The sequence below is a fragment of the Mus pahari genome, chromosome 4, assembly GCF_900095145.1.
Source record: "Mus pahari chromosome 4, PAHARI_EIJ_v1.1, whole genome shotgun sequence".
In the NCBI taxonomy this organism is placed as follows: domain Eukaryota; kingdom Metazoa; phylum Chordata; class Mammalia; order Rodentia; family Muridae; genus Mus; species Mus pahari.
This window is the reverse complement of record NC_034593.1, coordinates 318662-341212: the sequence shown is the minus strand read 5'-3', so window position 1 is coordinate 341212 and position 22551 is coordinate 318662. Positions and strand designations below refer to the sequence as shown.

Genomic DNA, 22551 nt, shown 5'->3' with positions numbered 1-22551 from the left:
CTGTCATAAAAATAAATCTAATGTATATTTTATCTTCTTTAGTATTTTAGGGGAAGATAAGAGGATTATAAAAGGTACAAAACTGCTCTCTTCCTCACTGCAAGTACTGCCAACAACTTGTTATTTCATTTAAGAGTAGCATGACAGATAACATTCCATCATCAGCCATTGTGTATTTTCAAAAGCATACTGTAATAATTTCATGTATTCTTTGGTGACACATTCACCAACCAGAACTGGGTTGAACAAATGTAATCAGTGACTTGTTCCCCAGCATCCTTTCTGCCATACTTGCATATCTTGAACTAACACAGGTTTCTCTAGAAGGACTTCTTTGGCTTCCCAAGGAACTGGGTATGGGGACATGCTAAGTTCCAATGAATGGGTGATTTTCCAGATTTCCCAAGAGTAAGAAATGAATGTCATTTTTGGTTGAAATAGAGTTTCATATTTCTTTGTTTTCCTTTGGCTTCTATGCTAACTAAAAGCAGCAGCATACTTCCCTTTAGCAGATCTTTTGAAATGCAGTCACATTGCAGAAAATATCCTATCATCTTTACAATGGTGCTGTTTCTCTGAATTTAACATAGGCACATTTACTGCTGGCCTCAGCAGTCCCTGATGTATTTTTCATCAGAGAAATACTCTATTCTACAACCACTGCTTGTCATTTTGTAATCTCAAGTTTACAATTTGTTTTTATTAAAAAAAAACTTGGTTGATTTTTATATTAACTAGCATTTCCTATCTAACAAAAGAATACTTAGTTCTGCATCAGATCATAACAAAGCAAATATTTACAGATTTAATTTAATATTATGAAAACATGGAAGTCAGGAAGTCATATATAAGTGGTTCAGGCACAGTGCAGGAACAGTTGGAAACAATATACTTCAAACCCAAATATACATAGGAAAATAAAGCATATGAAAGCTTTACTTCACAGCAACAATAAACAAAATGTGTTTACAAATAAGAAAATAGGATACCATCTTACAACAGCACCATGAAGAAGCTTTGCCTAAAGTATACAAAAGTATCATCCTGAGACATCTGAAGACCAATGTGTTTCACATTTATGCAGTTCCATTCAGAAGGAAGCCCATCTCACAGCTGCTTTGGCTTAGAGAGGGATTGATGTGAAATGACTGAAGCTTGGTTTGCAGTAATTTTGTACTGTTCTTGTCCAGAGCCTTGGGGTGGGGAAGGGAGTGGGGTTTCTGGAGTTGCTGAAAAGGAAGCAGAGAACTGGATATGATAGTAGCAGTTACTCTGGATCACCACACAAAGTCCTACATTATTATATTTTGAATAAAGGGTCATATATAAAGTATTGATTTGTATAATAAATTACCAGGCCTTTGACATGCTATGACAGAGCATTCTTGCCCTCCTCCCAAATATAGCTAAACAATGATCAAATGATCAATGGGCATGATAAACATTCTATTCTCACTTCAAGATGCTGCTTGCCATTCATAACAGCATTTGTGAATACTATGATCTCCATCACATGCAGGAGAAATAAGGTAGAAAAGAGAATTCATAGCATAGTTATTTTGCTCAAATATTTGGAAACAATCTTCATAACTTCTGCAGTCAAGATATATATAAAATTAAAATATACTTGGCTTGCTTTCTACAAGTTCATAATACTAGATGATATGAAAAGTAAACTTTATGAGAGTTTTCAAAGCTAAGCTGCAGTCAGTAATGTCTGTAGCATGCTTCACAATTCTATTACAATTGAGTAACCCTGGTCTTTCCTCTTCAATGTTAAGAGCAAACCTGCATGATTTAATAGAAAGTAATTGAATATAAAAAATTGAATTGAACAATTTCTTCAATGAAGTTTGACTACTTTATTGTGTAGGAAAGTATTCCTATTGTGAAATTTTACCATATTATAAAATAATCAACAAGATATTCTTTAATTTTACAAAAAAATGATAGAACTAGCATAAATTATTTGCTTACATTATAAACTTTATGGACTTTCAACTTTCAAAGAATTTCTATAAAAAACAAGAACAATCTCCAATTGGCTGATACCCATTAATACTTTATATTACTGCTAAATATGGATTAACAATTACTTCAAAAATGGCATTTTTAAAGTAGCTTGGTTGAATAGAAATATAGAAATTTACTACTCTAAGTATTCCTTGACATTTACAACAGATTTAAAAGTTTAGGGGTCTTCCCTAAAGAGCAAGTAACCCCTGAATTTTTTAGTTGATGATTTTAACATCTTGCTTTGCATATAATAGAAACAGTTTTGAGCAAATACAAGCAAATCTAAATTTTTCTTTAGAAGTAAATCTCGTAAACGTTCTTCTGAGCAGAGAAAAAGAATAGCAATTGAGATACTGCAATCTTGAATGTTGAACACTAGTGTTTTAAAGGTGAAGGAATCTATGACCAGTCAAGTTATCAAACACTACCTTTGATGCCTTCAATGACTAATGTGCTGCTAATGTACTTCAATCTCTGAATTTATAAATAACTATTTTCTAGGACAGAATTCTGCAGCTTTTCTGGCCTGATGCTAGGCTTTTCTTTTTTATGTACTTTAAAATTTATAAATGAACCCCCCCAAAAAAAGAAAGAAAGAAAACAGAAAAAAAGAAACAGCACTACAAGAGGGTAAGATTGAATATATATATATATATATATATATATATATGTGTGTGTGTGTTATAAATCCATTATTTTGTTCAATTTGTATTTGCTAATGGAAAGTATAATAAACTTCCCATATTATTTCTAAAATTTATAGATTCTTTTGGGGTGTGAGGGGGTGGGGGGTAGAGGGTTTTGAGACAGGGTTTCGCTGTATAACCCTGGCTGTCCTGGACAACTCACTTTGTATACCAGGCTGGCCTCGAACTCAGAAATCCTCCTGCCTCTGCCTCCCAAGTGCTGGGATTAAAGGTGTGCACTACCCACCACTGCCCAGCTAAATTTATAGATTCTTGCTGACAATTTTTTATCTCTGGCCCTCAATCGAATGTTCATCAATACTCATCTCTTAAGGGCCAAATACTTCAGCTTTCCCAGCCATACATAGGCTGAAAGTCCAGTGGACCTCCCAAATTGTGAAATTACATGCAGCATCTTGATGCCCCAACATTATGAATAGTTATTAAAGTCTACTATATAGTCAATAGATAATGCAAATATGAATAAAACTATATCAATAATTAAAATCATTGGAGTTAGGTAGCTGTTTTTGTATTCAAAGGCAACAGATCAAAGGTAAATTTGGCATTAATAGGCAGAAATTCATAAAAAACATTTTATGTTTTTTATATGAAGCATTTCCCACAGACCAAATGTAAAAAGCTTCATCTCAAGCTCGTGATATTTATGGCATGGTAGAAACTGCAGTCGTGGAAATAGATCTCTGGGGAATATCTCTGGAAGTTACTTTATTCATGACCTATTATTGCTTTTTCTTCTTTTTTTTTTTTCTTGGCTGCTGTGAAATTAAAGGTTCTACTGGACAAAGCCCTGCCCATTATGTTGTCTTAGGATATGCCCTGCAGAGTGGGGCTTAGCAAGAACTTAGAAGCTGAAATTATGCACCAAATCAACTCTTTGCTCCTGAAGAGTTTCTCTCCAGTACCTCCATAGCGATGAATATTGAATAACATGCAATTAACCACTCAATTCTAGATTCTAGATTCCTTGTCTATCCCCCAGAGTAGTTTAGAAAAGTAAAACCTTCATTAAATCTGCACTAATATGTAGTTACCATAGTCATCAACTATAATACATTGATTGAATTCTAAACAATTTTCATAAGTAGCCTCATTTTGCACAATTATGATATGCAGGAATTCTAGTTGCCATGGCTTAGTTAAAATGCACTACAACAATGTGATTATAATTCTAGTTACCATGATAATTACAATTCTCTGTAAATATCTGCATAAACAAACTCTAATCTTAACCTTTCATCTAGAAACTACTACCTAATAACTGATGTGTTTGTGTTGAAGCACTGATCACAATCATCACTGTCATCTTTTTTTTAGTTCAGACAGATGACACAGTATAATTGTTATCTTCCTTGATACCCAAGTGATGAAGTCAGGTAAACTTTTACAAAAAAATGTATTGAAAGGAGAATATTTAAACCTTCCCTTATATGCCACTATGGAAAAACATGGTTTGCCATGTGTGGCTTGTCCTTGAGATGGTATATAGCTTGAACTCATGAATACTTTACTCAGATGACCTTTCTTGACCCTCAGAGGATTAAATTGTAGGAGGCTCTGGATAAAGTTGCCTATTGCGTGAGACTTCAGTAAACCTCACTGATTGGCTACATTTCTCCAAGTCCCACCACCTCCTGAAATTGGTTTGCTGTATTTTGTTAGTTCTCACTGTTTCTGATCCCTTAGAACTCCCTAAATCAGCACTGCAGCTTTATTTTTTCATTTTCTCTGCACATTTTCAATATACAGATATAGTATAGTAAAGAGTTCTTAAAATTTTTACCAATTTTAAAGGTCAGTAGAAACTGTAATTATCCTGTAGTTTATTACAATATATTGGTTTGGTTTCATCTTTTATGGCTATTTGTACAGCCCTAGACCAACATCAAAGCAGTAGCTTTATGCCTCCCAGAGTTATATAAAAGAAAAGTTTAAGATTTTACATATTCAGTTTAGGATGCAAATTCATATGTAGAAAGAGTAAGTAACAGAGTATTTCAGTTTTGCACAGCTAAGTAGAGGAAATTCTATATGATGTTTGCAGTTCCTGGGAACTAACAGGGTTTGTTTTTGCTTTTTTTTTTCCTAAATTACAATTTTCCCAAAATAATTAAATGTAAGAGATGTTAGTTACAGTAGGAAATTTTCCCAGATTCTTACCAATCTGGTCTGCATGAACCAGTGTGGACATGGGACCTAAAAGTATAGTTTGCCCAGTTAGTGGATCTTGAGATAAATGTGGGTGCATTGGGTGATGGAGATGACTACCATCATTGGCAGCACCTACAGGAGACACAGAGATGACTGCATTAGTGACAGTTACAGAAACTGTAGACTTACCTTGATATACATTTCCAGTGACAGTTTAAATATGGCTATTTGCAAAGTACTTTTGGAAAATTAAAAAACAAATGGGGAGAACTACTTTCATGTTAAAGACAGCATCAGCTTTCATGGTTCATTGGAGAGATGAATGCTTATATCACTATGTTGAGTATTAATAATAGACCTGTGCACTGTTTCCTGGAACAGCAAGATTTTCTGACTGTTTTTAAGGCAGTTCCAAGAATCACTTACCTCTAGTTTTTAGTATTCAGAATCACCCTAATAACATGAGCAACTTATATTTCAGAAAGGTATCATTAGGAACACATTAAGGACCAGAAAACTAAAAATAAATGTAGTGATTTTACAAGGAAATTTAATCTAAATCAGAACATAAAATACTGATTCCTTAACTTATTCCTGACATTTATTGCAACACGGAAGTGTTTCTCCCTCTTCTTCCCCCTCTCCTTTTCAGTCTCCCTCTCCTTCTACTAGTTTAGGTCAGTTAATTCCTTTAGGAACAAAATGTTCATTTTAAAGCCCATTTGATTCACGTATGGGCAATGCAGCAATTTTTCTCTTCTCAGAGTTTTAAAGAAGCTTGAGATACAAGCCAGAAGCAACAAAAACAAACAAACAAAACCCACTATACTTCTATTGCCCTACAAGCAGGTAATACATTCTATTTAGCACCTATGGAAGGGTCTGAGAGTTGAAGTCAAAGGGGCTATACCTACACAGGAGGCCCAAGACTAGTATGAATTGGCATTTGAATTTGTCCAGGACCTTTTGTCTCCCTTAGGCTATGTAGACTTTCTAAATGGAACAAATTGGATTTTGTGTGTCGTGTTAGAAGTTCAAAAGGAGGAAGGAATGGGAACTTCAAAGTTGAAGTAATTCTTGGCCAAGGGGCAACTTGTCCTAATGTTTATATTAAGGCTAAGCAAAATAATAATAATAATAATAATAATAATAATAATAATAATAATAATAATAATAAGTAGTAGTAGTAGTAGCAGTAATAATAATAAAATAAAAAATAAAAAAATCCAGGTACACTCACCACCCAGCAGCATTTCCTGAAGGAGGTTGTCAATTTTCACCATGCCAAACAGTTTGACAAACTGAATTTGTTCGATCATCTGCCAGGTAATGCTCTGCAGTGTTGGCAGCAGCAACAGCAGCTCTCCAAACCTGCCTCGAGAGTCATACTGTCGGTCATTGATGTAGTCCTCCAGGCTGATCTGCACCTGGAACCGCATGTTCTTAATCTTCACAGGGTCACTCAATCCCTTTGCATCTGATGAGGGAAGAAACATAGGTACACATAGGACATCATCAGACTAGAGTATGAGAGTAAAGACTCTAAGATGGAAAGGGGTGGTTTAAGTTTCATGATACTAACTTTGAATTTTGAAAACAAACCTGGGTCAAAAAACACAATGGCCTTCAAGCATGCGTACTCGTTATCATCTATCTGGATCTCTTGGAATGGTCTAACCAGCTCATCAAGAACTCTATTGGCTACACGACTGACTTCAACTTCACAGCTGTTGCGGTGAATAACATAGTGGTTTCCTGAAAGAAAAGGAAGAATTAGCTTCCTCTGCAGGACTGTTCATGCATTTTCCTTTCTATGTAGCAGTGTTCAAAATGGTCTCTTCTGGAAGGGGCTGTGTCAGGTACAAAGGCTTTCCATAGCACTGAGTTAGGGAAGCTATGTCAGAATACTCAGGGAATCAATAACAATAATGTGCCCATGTGCATTTTAACAGCCTCAGTCACTGGTGATAACAAAAACAAGTACAGACTCATAACCAGCTAATTATTGACAGGGGAGGATTGACCGATAGTAATTAACTTTCTTCTGTCAGAACTCTATTAGTACCTCACTCATTAACAAGATTAACACAAATCCTAAAGAATCCTCTTTACTAACAGTGGATTAAAACCAGCATGCTTTTGTGCTTTTGGAGTAAGAGCCTATCAGATGCACTTTAAATAAGCTTAAGTAGTGGGGGGAGGGGGGAATTACCATGCTATTGTCATGAGTTACCTCATAGATCTTTCTTTTGTTTTATTTGTGTGGGGGGATAAGGAGGGAGGAGGGATCCATGGGTCTGGGCCTGTAATAAACCCAGCATATGCATAGAATCCAGAGGACAACCTCCCACTCTGCCTTGTTTAACACAGGGATATCTTTGCTGTTTTGTGCTGGATGTCAGGTTAGTTGGCCCCTGAACATCCAAGGAGTCTCCCTTTTCTGCCTGCCATCTATCTCCTGATGCAAGTACTGGGCCTACAGGTGCACTCTATAGCATCTGACTTCACATGGGTCTAGGAGATTTGAATTTAATTCCTGACAACTGTGTCATAAGAACTTTACCTACTTATTTATCTTCCCAGCCTGTTTTCCTTGGTGTGCCACCTGGATTTTATATCAACTAAACTCAAGCTCAAGTACCCTGATAAGAAGAAACCTCAATTGAGAAAATACCTCTATAAGATCTGGCTATAGGCACACCTGTCAGACATTTTCTTGATTAGTGATTGGTCAGGGCAGACGTAGCCCATTGTGGTTCATGCTACCCCTGGGATGTTGGTCCTGGGTTCTATAAGAAAACAGGCTGAGAAAGCCATTGGAAGCAAGCCATAAGCAGCACTCCACCATGGTTTTTGCACTGGCTGCTGCTTACAGATTTCTGCCATGCTGTGCTCCTGCACTGACTTCCTTCAGTGACGAACAGTGATGTGGAAGTGTAAGCAAATTGCACCTTTCCTTCTTAAATTGCTCTTGCTCAGTGTTTTATCACAGAAATAGAAATCCTAACTAAGACAATTGATTACCTTAAATAGAGTTGGCTTGAGCAATTTATTGAACTGAATTTAAGAGAGTTCTGAAACTTAATTGAGCAGGCCCACCTAATTCTGCCAGAATTTTCTACCTTAGACATTCTCTAGCTATAATATGGTAAAAATTTACCAAAATTTCTAAAATCTAGATTACTATGTCCTTATGTTATATGAACAATTATGGGTTTTTTGTTTGTTTGTTTGTTTGGTTTTTTAAAACAGGGTTTCTCTGTATAGCTCTGGCTGTCCTGGAATTCACATTGTAGACTGGCCTCAAACTCAGAATTCTGCTTGCCTCTCCCTCCCGAGTGAAGAGTCAATACTCTTAACCACTGAGTCATCTCTGTAGCCCTGAATGTATATTCTTGAGATGAATTGCTAGCCCTATTCTGTGTCTCTTCTTCTTTCTTCTTGAAATGAGTAGTGTTCTCTCCCAAGTACTCCAAACACACCAAGCATGGTGTTCTGTTCTTTCACAGAACCAAAGTAACAATTCCAAGTACCTATGAGCTGACATCTCTAAAACTGGGAGCCACAAAACCCCTCACATTTTTAAGTTGATTATTTCAAATATTTTGCCAAACGTCTGAAAAGTTAGCACAAGAATCTGCAAGGTTCTTTTAACCTTTCTCCCAGTTTGCATATCAGCCTTCCAGATATGTGAAGGACTAAAATATGTAATGGAAAAAGAAATGATTATCATAGCCACAGAAGGTGACATATCTATTATTTCACGTAGTTTACTTCATGTTACACTGTCATGTGAAATAGTTGATCTAGTTACTAAAAAAACTGCCAAGAATGAGGAATAAGATGCATTGTTTTCAGTATATATTGGGAAAAAATATCTAAATAGAAAAGTATCTGCAGTGTTAGATAGAAGTGCACTGGAAGTGCTTAGCTGAATTCAAGGACACATTCTGTGATTCCACTATGGTTGAGAATTTCAGGTCTAGGCTGCCTGGCTTTGCACCAGGATCCAAACATTCCTGTCTTCTATTTCTTCACAGTAGAATTAGCAGGGAGATGAGGTTTTATTTTACTGATTAAATGAAAGAGCATATGTTATCACAATGCACTTAGAGAAGAGCCTTCAACAAATATTAGCTACGTTAATACCAGTTGATCATATAAATGCTTTGTCTTGATAAGACTTAAACAGAAGTCAACATTAAGATTATGAAACAAACTCTGTACTACATTTTAAAATTTCAGTGTTTTTTTTTTTTTTCCATATCATCTCACATCTCTCTGGACTTACATTCAATCAAAACAAAGAAAAATACGGGCGGGCAGTGAGACTGCTCAGTGGGTAAAGACGCTTGCAACCAAGCAGGGGTACCTGATTCCCATTTCTAGGACACACATAGTTGAAGTAGAGAACTGACTCCTGCAATCTGTTCTCTTACTTCCACAGACAACACACACACACACACACACACACACACACACACACATACACACATACACACACACAGACAAACACACACTATATCACACCACATATAGAGCATACATAGCACACTAGAGCTAAGGGAAGAATATGAATAACATACACTTTGGAAAATCATAGCACTATTTCCTAAGAGCTAGATGCTTTGTACATGCTGAATAAATTCTGCACATTAAAAATATAAAATATATTCAAGTTATTCTTTAAAATAAACTTACCCAAAAGCAAAATATCTTTATACATCATGGATCTCTTTGTAGCTCCAAGCAGTAGGTGTTCTCCAGCATGAGCTCTCAACAGGGCCACCTTAAGGAAAATTTGCAAATTTTAACAAGTAATTATAAAACATAACAATTAAAAGACAGTACAAGGTAAGTCTGATTAACTTACAATGTTTCTTAAGCCTGACTCCCTTTAAGTTTTGTTTTGTTCTGAAATAAAATAATCATGCACATTAAAATGATTAGGCTTTCCAAGTTTCTACTGTAGCACATCAGAAGTATTTGCTTTGGGGGTAGCAGAGAAAGGCAGATCTTTGGTTTCTGAGGAAAGCAGAATGGAGCAGCTTGAGTTTACACTTCAGTGTGGTGCCTGCTCCCTTGATCCCCTATTTAACCTTGCATATATACTAGTAGGTTTGGATTTCATTTGCTTTCATATGAAAAGTGAAACACCAGATGTAGTCCTGGGAATGAAATTGCAAAATTTGTATAAACAAAATTTCCTGCAAAAAATAAATTAAATAAACAAAGCAAACCCAAGGCTTCTAGGGGGAAAAGAAAAAGTGATCGGCTCCTGCTTGCATGTAGATTGTGTCTGAAGTTGCAGCAGTAAACATTCAACTGAGTTTCATTCTTTCCCTCAGTTTCATGCTGAGCCTCAGCACTTACAACCAGAGAAATCAAGACAAGTGTAGCACATCCCAAATGAGTGCTTCTATGTTTTCTGCTTAGTAGTAAATGCTACCAGCATCAAATATGATTGTTTGGATCCAACAGAAGTCTATGTGAAGTGCTCTTTATATTCTCAAGGATCTGTTTATGGTTATTAAAGTGCAAATCATATCCACCCATGGCCTTTCTTCTCTGTGGCTTCCATTCTGTCGCTGTTTTCCTGGACTACCTTAGTACACCCACTTGTTTGCTTCTCAATCACTTGCACAGTCTTGGAGCATCTTTAATCAAGCCACTCATATGCACATACCACATCTGTGCTAAAACCTTCAGTGCTTTCAAATTGTCCTTAAAATCAAGTCCAGATTCCTCTACTGTGACCTTACATGTGACATAAGGTGAGTAGACATTACTTCTTTTACCACCTTCCTGCTCTGTCCCTCCTTTATCTTGCAGCACTCACTGTTCAACACCTGCCTAACAACCTCTGAGCACGGTGCTCATATACTCAAGAATTCTCCTTCAACTTTGGCCCCTGTCATTTTTGCTTTGGAGGATGTCTTCTCTGATTCCTATAATCAAGTCTTTCCATCCCACCCTCATTCACCCTCCAATGCATCCTGTTCCATTTTATGAAATTTCATTGAGCTTACCTCTACCTAGTCAACTTACTCATAATTTGTATATGTTCTTTTTACTGTTCATCTCTTCCAAATAGACTACAAAGTTTATGATACTAGTGAAGCAATCTGAACTTTTCTGCACTTTTACTGGAGGATTCCCTCAGAACCTAACCAAAACCAGTAGTCTGCTAGTGAATAGTCATCTCATGAATTTTTGGATGGTATTCCATCCAAAACTGGTCTGGGGTCCACTTTCAGGAACGGTAAAACAGAGATAACACCTACACCACAGAGCTTCTAAAAGAATTAAATGCAGAGGTGCTGACAGTCAACCATTGAACTGAGCATGGTGTCCCCAATGGAGAAGTTAGAGAAAGGACTGAAGGAGCTGAAGGGGTTTGCAACCCCATGGGAAGAACAACAATATCAACCAACTAGAGCCCCTGATGGTTTCAGAGATTAAACCACCAAACAAAGAGTTCATGGAGGAACCTGTGGCTCCAGACACATATGTAGCAGAGAATGGCCTTGTCGGGCATCAATGGGAGGAGAGGCCCTTGGTCCTGTGAAGGCTTTATGCCCGAGTGTTGGGGAATGCTTGGGAAGGATGGGAGGAGTGGGTGGGTTGGAGGGAGCATCGAGAAGGATGTGATTGGGGGTTTCTGGGGTGGGAGAGAAACCAGGAAAGGGGATAACACTTGAAATGTCAAAAAAGATATGATCCAATAAAAAATAATTAAATGGAACAATATAATTAAGCATATATTTGAGAGGTTATTCCTCAGTGTCTTTACCTGTAACCAGCATTCGCTGACCATAACTATTAATATTATACTGTTAATATGAATGAGAAGTAAACAAAGACTTTTTACATAGTTGCCAAGCACTGATTTCCCAATATTTTGAACATTGTCATTATATATAAGTCAGCAGGTTTTAAAGGTGAATGATAATAAAAATATAAAGCTGATAAATAACACAGCCCTACTTATATTGCTTGGGGTGAGATTGGAAGGTTTTTAGCAATTTAGCATTATTCACTGTAGCATAATCTTCTGAGTCAAGCTATCTTTATGACATGTCAATAACTGTGAGTCACTCCAGGAAGGGAGTTACAAAATACTGTAAGGGTGATTTCAGTTTTCATGGAACTTTTTCCTTTCCACAAGTAAAGTACCTTCTTAGAAACATAACTGCTACATTCCTATAATGATAATGTTCCCTTCTCGTGTGTGAATATTTCCCCTTTTTTACAGAATCATACTTGTTTTTTTTTCCTTTGGCATGATTTTCTTGTGCCAATGACAGCACTACATATAGTGTTGAATTCTTACTATGGTTAATTCTTTTAATGTGAAAGAAGTGGAAATTTTAATAGTATTTTCATCTATAAAAAGGTTTATACACTTTAGGAAGAATAGCTCAAAGTGAGTCAAATACAAATGAATTTTCAAATGCTAATGAAAAAATTCCAAGTTTCAAATTATTATTTAAAAATTCTTAATATCAAAATACCCTGTTTAAAACTGCAAATATTAGGAAAAGAAGACTGTATCTTACTTGTTTTTTCTTGATAGATTTCACATATGGAATCTACAGATACTTTTGCTATCTCTATATTTCAGTATAATAAATACCAGAATAAAATTGGTAACATTAAGAAAAAAACCCTTACATGTTAATTATATAAAGGATCAACAAAGAAACCAACATATTCTCCTTAGTTTCTGTCAACGAGTTGCCAGGCATTTATGAATAATCTCATTCTGTACATTCAGGAAACTCAAGACACCACAGGTCACCATTTGCTTCTTTTAGTTTGCCAAATATTTACTCCTTTAATAACCAGAAAATGCCATGAAAGTGGTTATTTGCTGTTTACCTTTCCTCCTCATTTAAATGCCTAAACTCCAAAATTGCAGAAGAGTTTCTATTAACTCTTAGCCATTCCATAATTGTTAGATCCTAACAATCAACAATAGACAAAAGATACTTCTGTCTCTTGACAGAATAAAAAGGTAAAAAGATAAGGTAAAACCTTGTGATTAGTTCCCATAATAATTCAACTACTGTCTAATATATTAAATGCATTACAGATATAAATCAAAGAGCACAAGAATTTAGCAAATATTAAAGCTACTCTTTAAGGAAATCATAATTTCTTCTAAATCATACCTGGTCATCCAAGGGCAGTTCACAGAAGGCAGGGATGTATTTGGCCCATTCCACTAAGACTAAGAGCTGTTGCTTCATGGACTCACAAACGTCACTGATGCTCGCAATTTTCTTAATATTTATGTCAGTGCTGGAACTGGGGTTTGGGACTGAAATCTAATGTTAACACAATATTATATGAATTTATAATTAAAACCACTGAATAGCCAATAATTCCTTTATTTCCTATGAAAATATAACATAAATAGCACGCAAGGAATAATTATCATTATCATAGTAATTTCATAAATTTTTGACATTTTTAATTTGAGAAATAAAATATCTATTAGTTTAAAGCTAAATTGAAAACATGAGTATATAAATAAACACTCAGAGTGAAGAATTTTATTTTAAATACCAAATCTGTAAATGAGGTTTAGATTTGGAGGAAATTTGTAGTCAAACTGACTACATAAGGAAATGGATAGTAACTACAAGAAATAAACTCTATAATTGTATTTTTAGTTAAAACCCGTATTTTCATTAAGGTTCTCCATCTTTACTTTGTTGATTTTTGTGGAAAAAAGTTAGTGGATAAGTTGATAAAAGGTGAAAAATATTTAGAGAAGAAACTAAAAGTATTAGAAACCATTAAAATAAAATTAATAAACAAACCAAATTTAAGAAACAAACTCAGTAATGATGAAATGTGTAACACAGTGATAATCATTCTAAAAATGTGCATAATAATGAAAATCAAAATGATACTTTAAAATGTTTTCTACCTAATTAAAGTTTTGTAAAGTCAAATTTAGCCACAGGTTCTTGTATTCTGTGTGTGCATGTGTGCCTTTGTCATGTGAACCCCGATGTTCTCTTACAGCTCCCCTTTAAGCCATACTCTAAATGTTTTATTGGACCATCAAGTAATCTCCTAGTAATAGGGATGATAATGGGATGTTAACCTCATCACATTACTCGTGTGTTATCAAGAATGAAAGTAGACTCACTGCCTCCTGAGAGGACTTGATTAACTGCTTGGCTATTTCATAATTTGCCTTGTAATAGACAAACACCCTGAACATTTCCATTAAAATCAATGCTAAAATGAACTGTCTTCAGAAGATATGTGTAAAATGCATAATTGATCCTTCATACCTGATATTCTTACTTTAAAATTTGTAAGTAATGAAATTTGCTTTTCTCCTTATTTCGTGAGTTCTGCCTCTCATGCTCACCAAAGCATCTGTTCTCTAAGGGGATAGCAAGTTGACTTCTTGAGTTCAGTTAATTTTATTTCCTTAAAATACATTTAAAGGAAAGAAATGCTGATGAAAGTTCCCTCAATATTGGAGCAGATGACTTTACAGATTTAGCCAATAAAATATTGCAGTAAAACAGAGCAACATGCTATGTTATGTTTTTACTTGACTTCATAAATAAACTTCCAAACAATCTTATACTTTGAATTATCTTCATTTTTCCATTTTAAGATAGGGTCTTATTTAAAAAAAAAATTCAGAACCAAAATTCAAAAATATCAACCGTTCTCCTACTACTGTCAAAATGGTACTTTTGAGCCTGTCACTATTAACTTTAGCAGTGAGCACAATGACAACACATTGCATTAGCAGACACTGGAGTCTATTGCAGAGCCAATGCTGGGGTGAGGGATGTACCTGGCGAGACCTCACTTCCGCTTGTGCCAGAGTGTTTATGGAGGGAATGTTGCTGCCCTCATATGTACTCCTTCTTGTACTGATTCTGTCGCGTTCATTTTGCACCGCTAAGAGAAAAAACCATAGTTGTTTGTTAGACCTCTAACGTAGGCTACAGTATAGAAATGGAAATAGGGAAGATTACAGAAGTTCATATAGAGTCTTTCAAAATGTAGAAATTAAAACTGTTTTTTTTTCCTTATCATTATTTCCCTCTTGAATCACTTTGAAATCCATTCAAAGATAGGGATAGCTAAGCTTGTCTCCAGAGCTCATAAAATATGGTGGCTTGGACTTTATGATGAGACAAATGTTGGGAATGGTTGGGTTACCCAGTTTTGACATTCTGTGTTTTTAATATGCTTTACTATTCTCTCACAGTTAATAAAACAGTAAGGTAAAAATACAAAGAATACTGTTTGTCAGGTTGGCCAGGTCAAAGATAAAAACATAGTCACTGTTAGATGTGAACCATAGATTCTGAAATCCCTGTTTTCTTTTAACTACAAAACACTACTAAACTAGAAAGTAAATTTTTCTAGTTAAGATGGTTTTAAGTAAACCTGTGGCCCTTTATAACCCAATATTTACAAGTGTTAGCTTCAGAAATAATTGCATAATCTGAAGTATCTCCCTAGAAGATAGAAGCCTTTATAGAAAGGTGAAATCATTCCTCACATTATATACATGACTGCAAAAGAAAGGTAGATTTACTTCTGGGATTTAGAGAGGAAAGAAAGAGATACACATGTCCTAAAGAGTTATTGAAAAACTAAAATTTTAAACAAGAAAAAATGGAAAGTTTTACCCCAAACTTGCATAAATATTCATGTAAAATATAAATAAATTGGATGTTGAAGTTAAATTTCAAAAATGAGAATATTAAATGATCTTCCATTAACAAAAGACAAGAAAACAAGGCTGAAAACCCCTCACTTATCTTGGTTAATGTTCTAATAGGGTCTGTTGAAGATATCATGATATCAAAATATTAAAGATTTTCTCCAGTAAAGAAAACTATCAATTTCTATATCAATATCACAGAGACCCAAATCTACCAAATCTAGTTAGCAGAAAAAGTGGTAGGTGTTTGTCTAAAAAAAGAGAGAGATCTTGAGGGTAAGTCAAATATTTAACATTTTATTTTAAAAATCATACAATCTAGTAGCTTACTTTATTTTTCACTTATGTGGAAATAATAGAAGTGAAAAGATTTTCTTCTGTTTTCATAAATTTGATTCCTATTATCAAACTTTATTAAAACACTTCATATGTTTATGATACCTAAACATTTGCAATTTTGCATAAATCCCTGTTTTTTACATTTAATTTCTCTTTATATTAAGCTATGTTATTTATTGAAATGTTAGAATCATCACATTTTAAGCTCAACAATTACTTTCCAATCTATTTAGTAAAATTAAATCATCAGTTTATAAACAGTAGATGTAAGTTCACTATTTTCAAAGGTAGTTCATAAATTGTCAGACTTAAAAGAGAAATACAAATTTGATTTTTTTTTTTTTTTTTTTTACAATTTTATAAAGGTAAGGATTTGTTTTCAGGTAATAAGTTAAAAAGGACATTTGATAAATTATGTAATTATTCCTATGAACTACCTAATAGAGCTTTTAAGACATTAGCTAATTCGTTTTGAAAGGAGAAATTGCCTCTTTGATGTAGCTCTTTGCATATGAATACATAGACACCCAACAAAATACAGGTATTAAGTCTTACAGCTGCTAAACCTGCCAGATGTATGGAATTTATAGCATAGTGGTCTTTAATCATGTCAAACTGAGAAGAGATAAAATGAGATGACTTAACAAGCAAAAGTAAAATTTCTGTACATTGAATACCATATCTGCATTACTTCTATAACTAAATAGAATAAGAGTTTCTCAGGATGGAGGATTATCTTCTCTATCACGGTCACAATTCAGATCTCGGTATCTGGAACAGTGTTTAGGAAACAGCAATGTTTAGGAAACCAATTAGAGGAATACATAAAAAGAAGATTTGGACTTGATGTTCGTGAGATAAGTAAAGATACCCAGGTATTCCTAAAAATGAAAAGTATGTATACAGTACATCCATGTCTCTAATCTGTGTGTAGATTTTTCCTGTGGAGAGGATAGTGTCAACTTTCAGAGCAGATAAACACTACTTCCTCCGCTTACTAACTGCACATCCTTAGGCTAAATTCTTTAACTCGGAACTCTGATAGGTTTTCCATTAATATATTGAGGGAAATCAGAACTTATTAAGTAGGTTATTGTGACTAATGAGAATATTTGCACATTGTGATCCCTCTGCATCAATAATAGAAATTATCATCATCATTATTATTACTATTACCTTCTTTTTTCATTCCTGCTCTAAAACACTTTCTTAATCGACAGTATCTGCATTGATTCCTTTTGTCCTTGTCAACAACACACTGTCGACTGAACCTGTAACAAGAGACAGGTATTAGTTCACACAAGACACTCATTTATCAAAACAAAAAGCACATAAGGAAGCAATCAGACTTTAAGTAATTACAGTTAAATCAGTCTCAGTACAAAGCATGTATAAAATAATTTCTTAAGAAATCGAACAGCTCAGGATTGGAACATGCATGAAAATACACAACTCACTTCACAGATAGTCTTGCCAAAAAAATTAAAACTGAATGAGTTGCATCATTTTGGGCCAGTGTGTGCTATTATGAGTCATAGACGTCAAGCCTAGCTTTAATACCTTCATCATATAAAGTTTTAGTGTTTATTGCTACATGATTTCAGCATGATGGCAATGGCTCATGATTCATACTTTTACACTTGTGTGTGGTTTCTCTTTTTAAATGCTTTTATTCTATTAAATTTAAATGACTCCATGTTAAATTAAGATTTATTATAAATATCAAGTTACATACTATTGAGAAAACCAATAAGAATGTAACTTCTTAATGATATACCTTCTTATACTCTTAAAAAAACCCAGAGTGGATAGCATACATGTGTTGATAAAGATGTAAAAGACAAAAAAGGAGCTCTTTTACCCTGTGGGTTGGAATATTAAATGCTGATACTTTGCAAAAATACTTAGCAGTTTTTCTAAAAGTTCAGAACAGAACTGCAGATAGGACACAATTCCAATATGTGTATATATCCACTAGAAATGAAAACTCTTGAAGTGATGAGCAGATAAAACCCCATACATTGGAACAATGCTATTTGTTAACATGTTAGAATTAAGCATAGACACACATGCTGATAGGCCTTGAAAACCATTAGAAATACCAAAGATTATGTAGTGTAGTGTCCAGTGAGGAAAATGTATAGTAACAAATTGCAGATTAATAGTTTCCTTACACTGCAATAGAGACAGGGAAACTGCAGGACACTCTACTAGAGGCTTCATTACACAGTAATTGGGGGCTAGTTTTAATTGATGGTAACAATAGTCACACAATTATTAATATGTTATTATGTGAATTCCTAGCTACACATATTGCTATTGTTGCATTTGTTGCTGGTGATTATTGAATGATGAGGATAGTACAATGTGATTTATGACCTAGTAATATTTACAGACAAGACTTAACATGTGAGTTGTACTCTCAAAATTAGAAAATGCAAATCACTCTTTTGAATATGGGGCTAAAAATACTCAGAAAAGAACATGTGACCAAAAATCACAAGGAGAATATATTTAATTCACATTAATTGAATTAAAAAGTAAGAAGAAACATACACCATGAAGTTCTTAACATGTTCAAGATATTGATGTAAATAGAGAATGGATGAATGTTGTCTATATTTGCAGATAAAAGAAATTGAAATCTACCAAATACACAGAAACATTGACAGAAGTTATAAAAAACATCCCATAAATATCATTAAATTAGAATATTTAAGTACTGTAGGAGGGAAAAGCCAGCTTCAGCAGCATAAGACTGTTAAAGTCAAATTATAATTTGTCAGTCTAAGCAATAGTTACATTTGAGACCAGTTATCTTGACTTTAAATACATGGCCTCTCAAATTGCATCCATGTAACAACTATTTTCCAGAAGAAGAAGAAAATAAAAAGACCACAGAGATTGCTCAATATCAAAACTGTATAGAAGCCTAATTAGTGGGCAGTACACATAGTGTGAAGCTACAAATCCACATTTGATTCTGCCCCTGGGGTACTAGGACACCTCAAAACCTTGCTATGATGGTGAGTTTTCCTTATTCTCCCATTAAAGTGAAGGTACAATCATCATATTCCATGATCATGCCTGTCACTTTTCATGGAGCTGTGTCTTACTTTTAATAGTGCACATGACTCCAAACAATGGTACCTCTATGTTGCTTTGTTCCTTCGGGTGTTAATGTGAAGAACTCTCAAGTGTGTAAGGTAACCATAGAGGAAACGCGTTTGGTAGAGGAGACAACTCATTTTTTTAGCTATGGAATGGGCATGTGGACATACACAATACCATCTAAATTCTCTTTACTTTGTCAATTTTTAAAAGTAGATTAATTACATTTTTAAATTGAATTCAAACACCCCTTCAAATATTACAAAAGGTAGAAATTTATGAAGCTACATATTAACTTTTATTATACCTTGAACAGTCGGGTGTTACCAGATTGGGAATTCTCAAATGTCCAACTTATTCTTACAAAAATAGATTTTTTTGTTCTTTCTGCTAAAATTCTGTGATTTGTGTCAAAAGCCCAAGTTCAACCTGAACAGTATATATTAAAAGACTATCATAGAAATCAATCAGAATAAATATCTTAAACTTAAAACTTAGTTTAAACTTAAACTGAGCTATGATATTGACTAAGTACTATCAAAAGACTAGTAGAAATGTATGGAGTAGTGAATTAGTTAAATAAGATTTAGACACAACCCTGTTGGTTGTGTAAAATTTAACCTGAGAATTACTTTGAAGTGAAAATTTAATTTTATCATTTGAAATCCATAAGATACAAAGTCACCCTGAGTTTTAAATTTTTGTTGCTAAATACCCAGGATGTATGGCCCTTAAAGAGAAGTTACACAAAAACTGCATACTTTCAGAAGCCATTATAATAGATTTAAAACAGTATTTAGTGGCATATGAACATGTGATAAAACAATAAAGAGATACAAAGAAAAGATTAACAACAAACTCTAGAGGGTAACTCCCCCTTGGCCACCTTGGACAAGTGGCCAGGGAGGTGTCCACTGGAGTATTCAATTATATTGCTCTAAACTGGGTGGTAGGTATGTGAATTTCTTTATGCACATTTACAAGTCTCAGACTGTTTATAGGATGGAAGTACCAATGTGAATGCAAACTGCACATACAACCATGAGTTCATTTTGAAGCTTGTCAATTTGGTTCTGACTTACAGAGTTATGAATGCTCTTAATTAACCTTGGTTGTATCTGTAGACACTAAGAAAAAAAATTTTGCTGAAATAAGCACCCTACTACCTGCAGGAATAAACATGACTCTTCCGAATGCTGCGCCGGAAAAAGCCTTTGCAGCCGTCACAACTGGATGCCCCATAGTGCTTTCCTGTTGCTCTGTCACCACAGATGGCACATAAACAGTTGACACCACTGTCTGTGGTATTCATACTTGTGGTCTCCGGGGCAGAACTGTCTGTTGAAGAAAGATGAGAGAAGTCACTACATCCCATTGTCAACTCTTTGCTTCTTCGTCATTCTTTGCTTTACAGACTCCCTTATTGCTGCTTTCACTTCAAATGCTGAGAAATCCTTCTCATCTTCTGTCTCCTATCTGATCATTTAATTTTGGGTTATGATTCATCTCAATTATATAACCTTTCTTAAGAGAAGCTCATGCAATTTCATGACAGATATCAAATCAATGATAAAATAAATCTTCAGATTTTATTTCTTCCATGATAACACTATAGGGTACAATTTTAAAGACATAAAAACCTATTTAAGGATTTCATTGTTATGTTTAGTAAGCATAATAGTTGAAAAGATAACTTGGAATGTTTCCCCAGTTGATCTTCTGCTTCATTTGGCCCTCTGCATATAAGCCAGTGGCTCCACACCAGAGATAAAGTTTTAGGTGTCTTCCATGAGTTATTTCATTACCATTTACATTTAATGTAATGCCCTACATAAGATACGTAGGGCAAAGGTGAATGGTTTTACCTAACATGGTATTCCTTTCTAAGAATTACTGGAGAACTTTATATCTTATTTTCATACTCTCATCTGAACTCCCTTTTGTTTATATTCTACCAGTCAGCTGCTTCATGTGAGCTTTGTCCATCCAATACATGGAGGTTTGAAAGCATAAAGCCAGTTATTTCACCATTACCCATAATGACCCTCTTCACACTGAATTGCCCTGCTCTGGCACATCCCACCACTCTCAGCCCACTGCCCCTTATGGCTTTTAGCATGTTCACTGTTCTACACGTCTGCTACCTTTCTGTGTTCTTTGAAATCTAATTTCATCAACTATACTTTTCAAAGTTTCCTAAACATTTCCACACTGGTATTTAAGCTAACTCTGAGGTTCCTGAAGACTTCTCAAGTTTTGTATGAATATGCTTGAAAATTCAAAGTCAATAATCTCCCAGCTGTCCTTCAAGCAAAGCCTAGAGTTGAACAAATTACCATTATTTTTAAAATGCATTTAAAGATCCATTATTATTGCCTATAATTGTACTACAAATGGATTGGCTCATAAATACATCTTTACATGAAGAATATCAGTATAATAGTGTTACAGAATTAATCAATTAATCTGTTTCTCATACTTCTGTTTATCACTTATTAGAACTATACTGAGCTACAGTGGACATCTAATAAATGTTCAAAAGCAATTAATACATACATGTACATATCTGTGTGTTTGTGGGGTCCCATAAACCTTTATGTAGTTCCATGAATATATATATATATATATATATATATATATATATATATATATATATATATTCACTACTATATAAATATTTCTTTTATGAGTTTACATTGCTGTAAGTATTTTATGAATCCAACCATACTCAAAGACTTTAAATGCATAAGGTAATATATTTAAACTTGAACTTGGTGGTTGCCTGGGGATATCACTCAATGAAATAGCACTTGCTTAGTAGACTCAAGATTATAGATTCAACCACAAAATATTAATTGAGCATAAACTAAGTACATATTATAAGTATAAAAATAACCTATTGCTTTATCTCTAATAAAAATTGGTAGAATAAAATGTTGGCATTTAATATTAACAAGGTATTAGTAATGTCGAATGGAAATTAGAATTCTCTGAAATCACAGCCACATATTACATAGAGAATGAGAGACCTTAAAACACTCAATCTTAAATGGGATGGCTCCATCAGAGTTCAGGGATCCGCTTGGAAGAGGAGATAGATAGAATGTAAGAACCAGAGAGAATGAAGGGCATTAGGAGACAAGGATCTCAAAATCAATTATTCAAAGCTCATGTAAACTACAGGGGCTTAACTTGATTGCACAAGGCCTACATAGGTCTGTATCAGGTTAAATATATGTGTGTGTGTGTGTGTGTGTGTGTGTGTGTGTGTGTGTGTGTGTGTGTGTGTAATGACTTCTAGTTTACTATTTCTATGGGATTCCAGAGTATGAGAAGGAGTGGGTCTCTGAATTTTTTGCCTTCTCTTGGTGTTCTTTTTTTCTGTTGGTTTGTCTTGTCCAACATTCATTTGATAGTTTCTTCTTCTTCTTCTTCTTCTTCTTCTTCTTCTTCTTCTTCTTCTTCTTCTTCTTCTTCTTCTTCTTCTTCTTCTTCTTCTTCTTCTTCTTCTTC

General features: G+C 34.5%; 1 protein-coding gene across 1 annotated transcript in view; it reads right to left on the bottom strand.

The window, feature by feature from the left end:
- Window positions 1–847: 847 nt before the first annotated feature.
- The window catches only part of Hnf4g (hepatocyte nuclear factor 4 gamma), a 143331-nt gene continuing 121627 nt past the window's right edge, over window positions 848–22551 (bottom strand). Inside the window, exons 2-10 of the mRNA XM_021196139.2 lie at window positions 20205–20376; window positions 17104–17198; window positions 14707–14813; window positions 13049–13204; window positions 9576–9663; window positions 6477–6629; window positions 6115–6351; window positions 4884–5006; window positions 848–1229 (exon numbers count right to left, since the gene is read on the bottom strand). Coding sequence (XP_021051798.1) covers window positions 1108–1229; window positions 4884–5006; window positions 6115–6351; window positions 6477–6629; window positions 9576–9663; window positions 13049–13204; window positions 14707–14813; window positions 17104–17198; window positions 20205–20350 — 1227 coding nt within the window. The 5' untranslated portion in view covers window positions 20351–20376 and the 3' untranslated portion in view covers window positions 848–1107. The remainder of the gene's footprint in view (window positions 1230–4883; window positions 5007–6114; window positions 6352–6476; window positions 6630–9575; window positions 9664–13048; window positions 13205–14706; window positions 14814–17103; window positions 17199–20204; window positions 20377–22551) is intronic.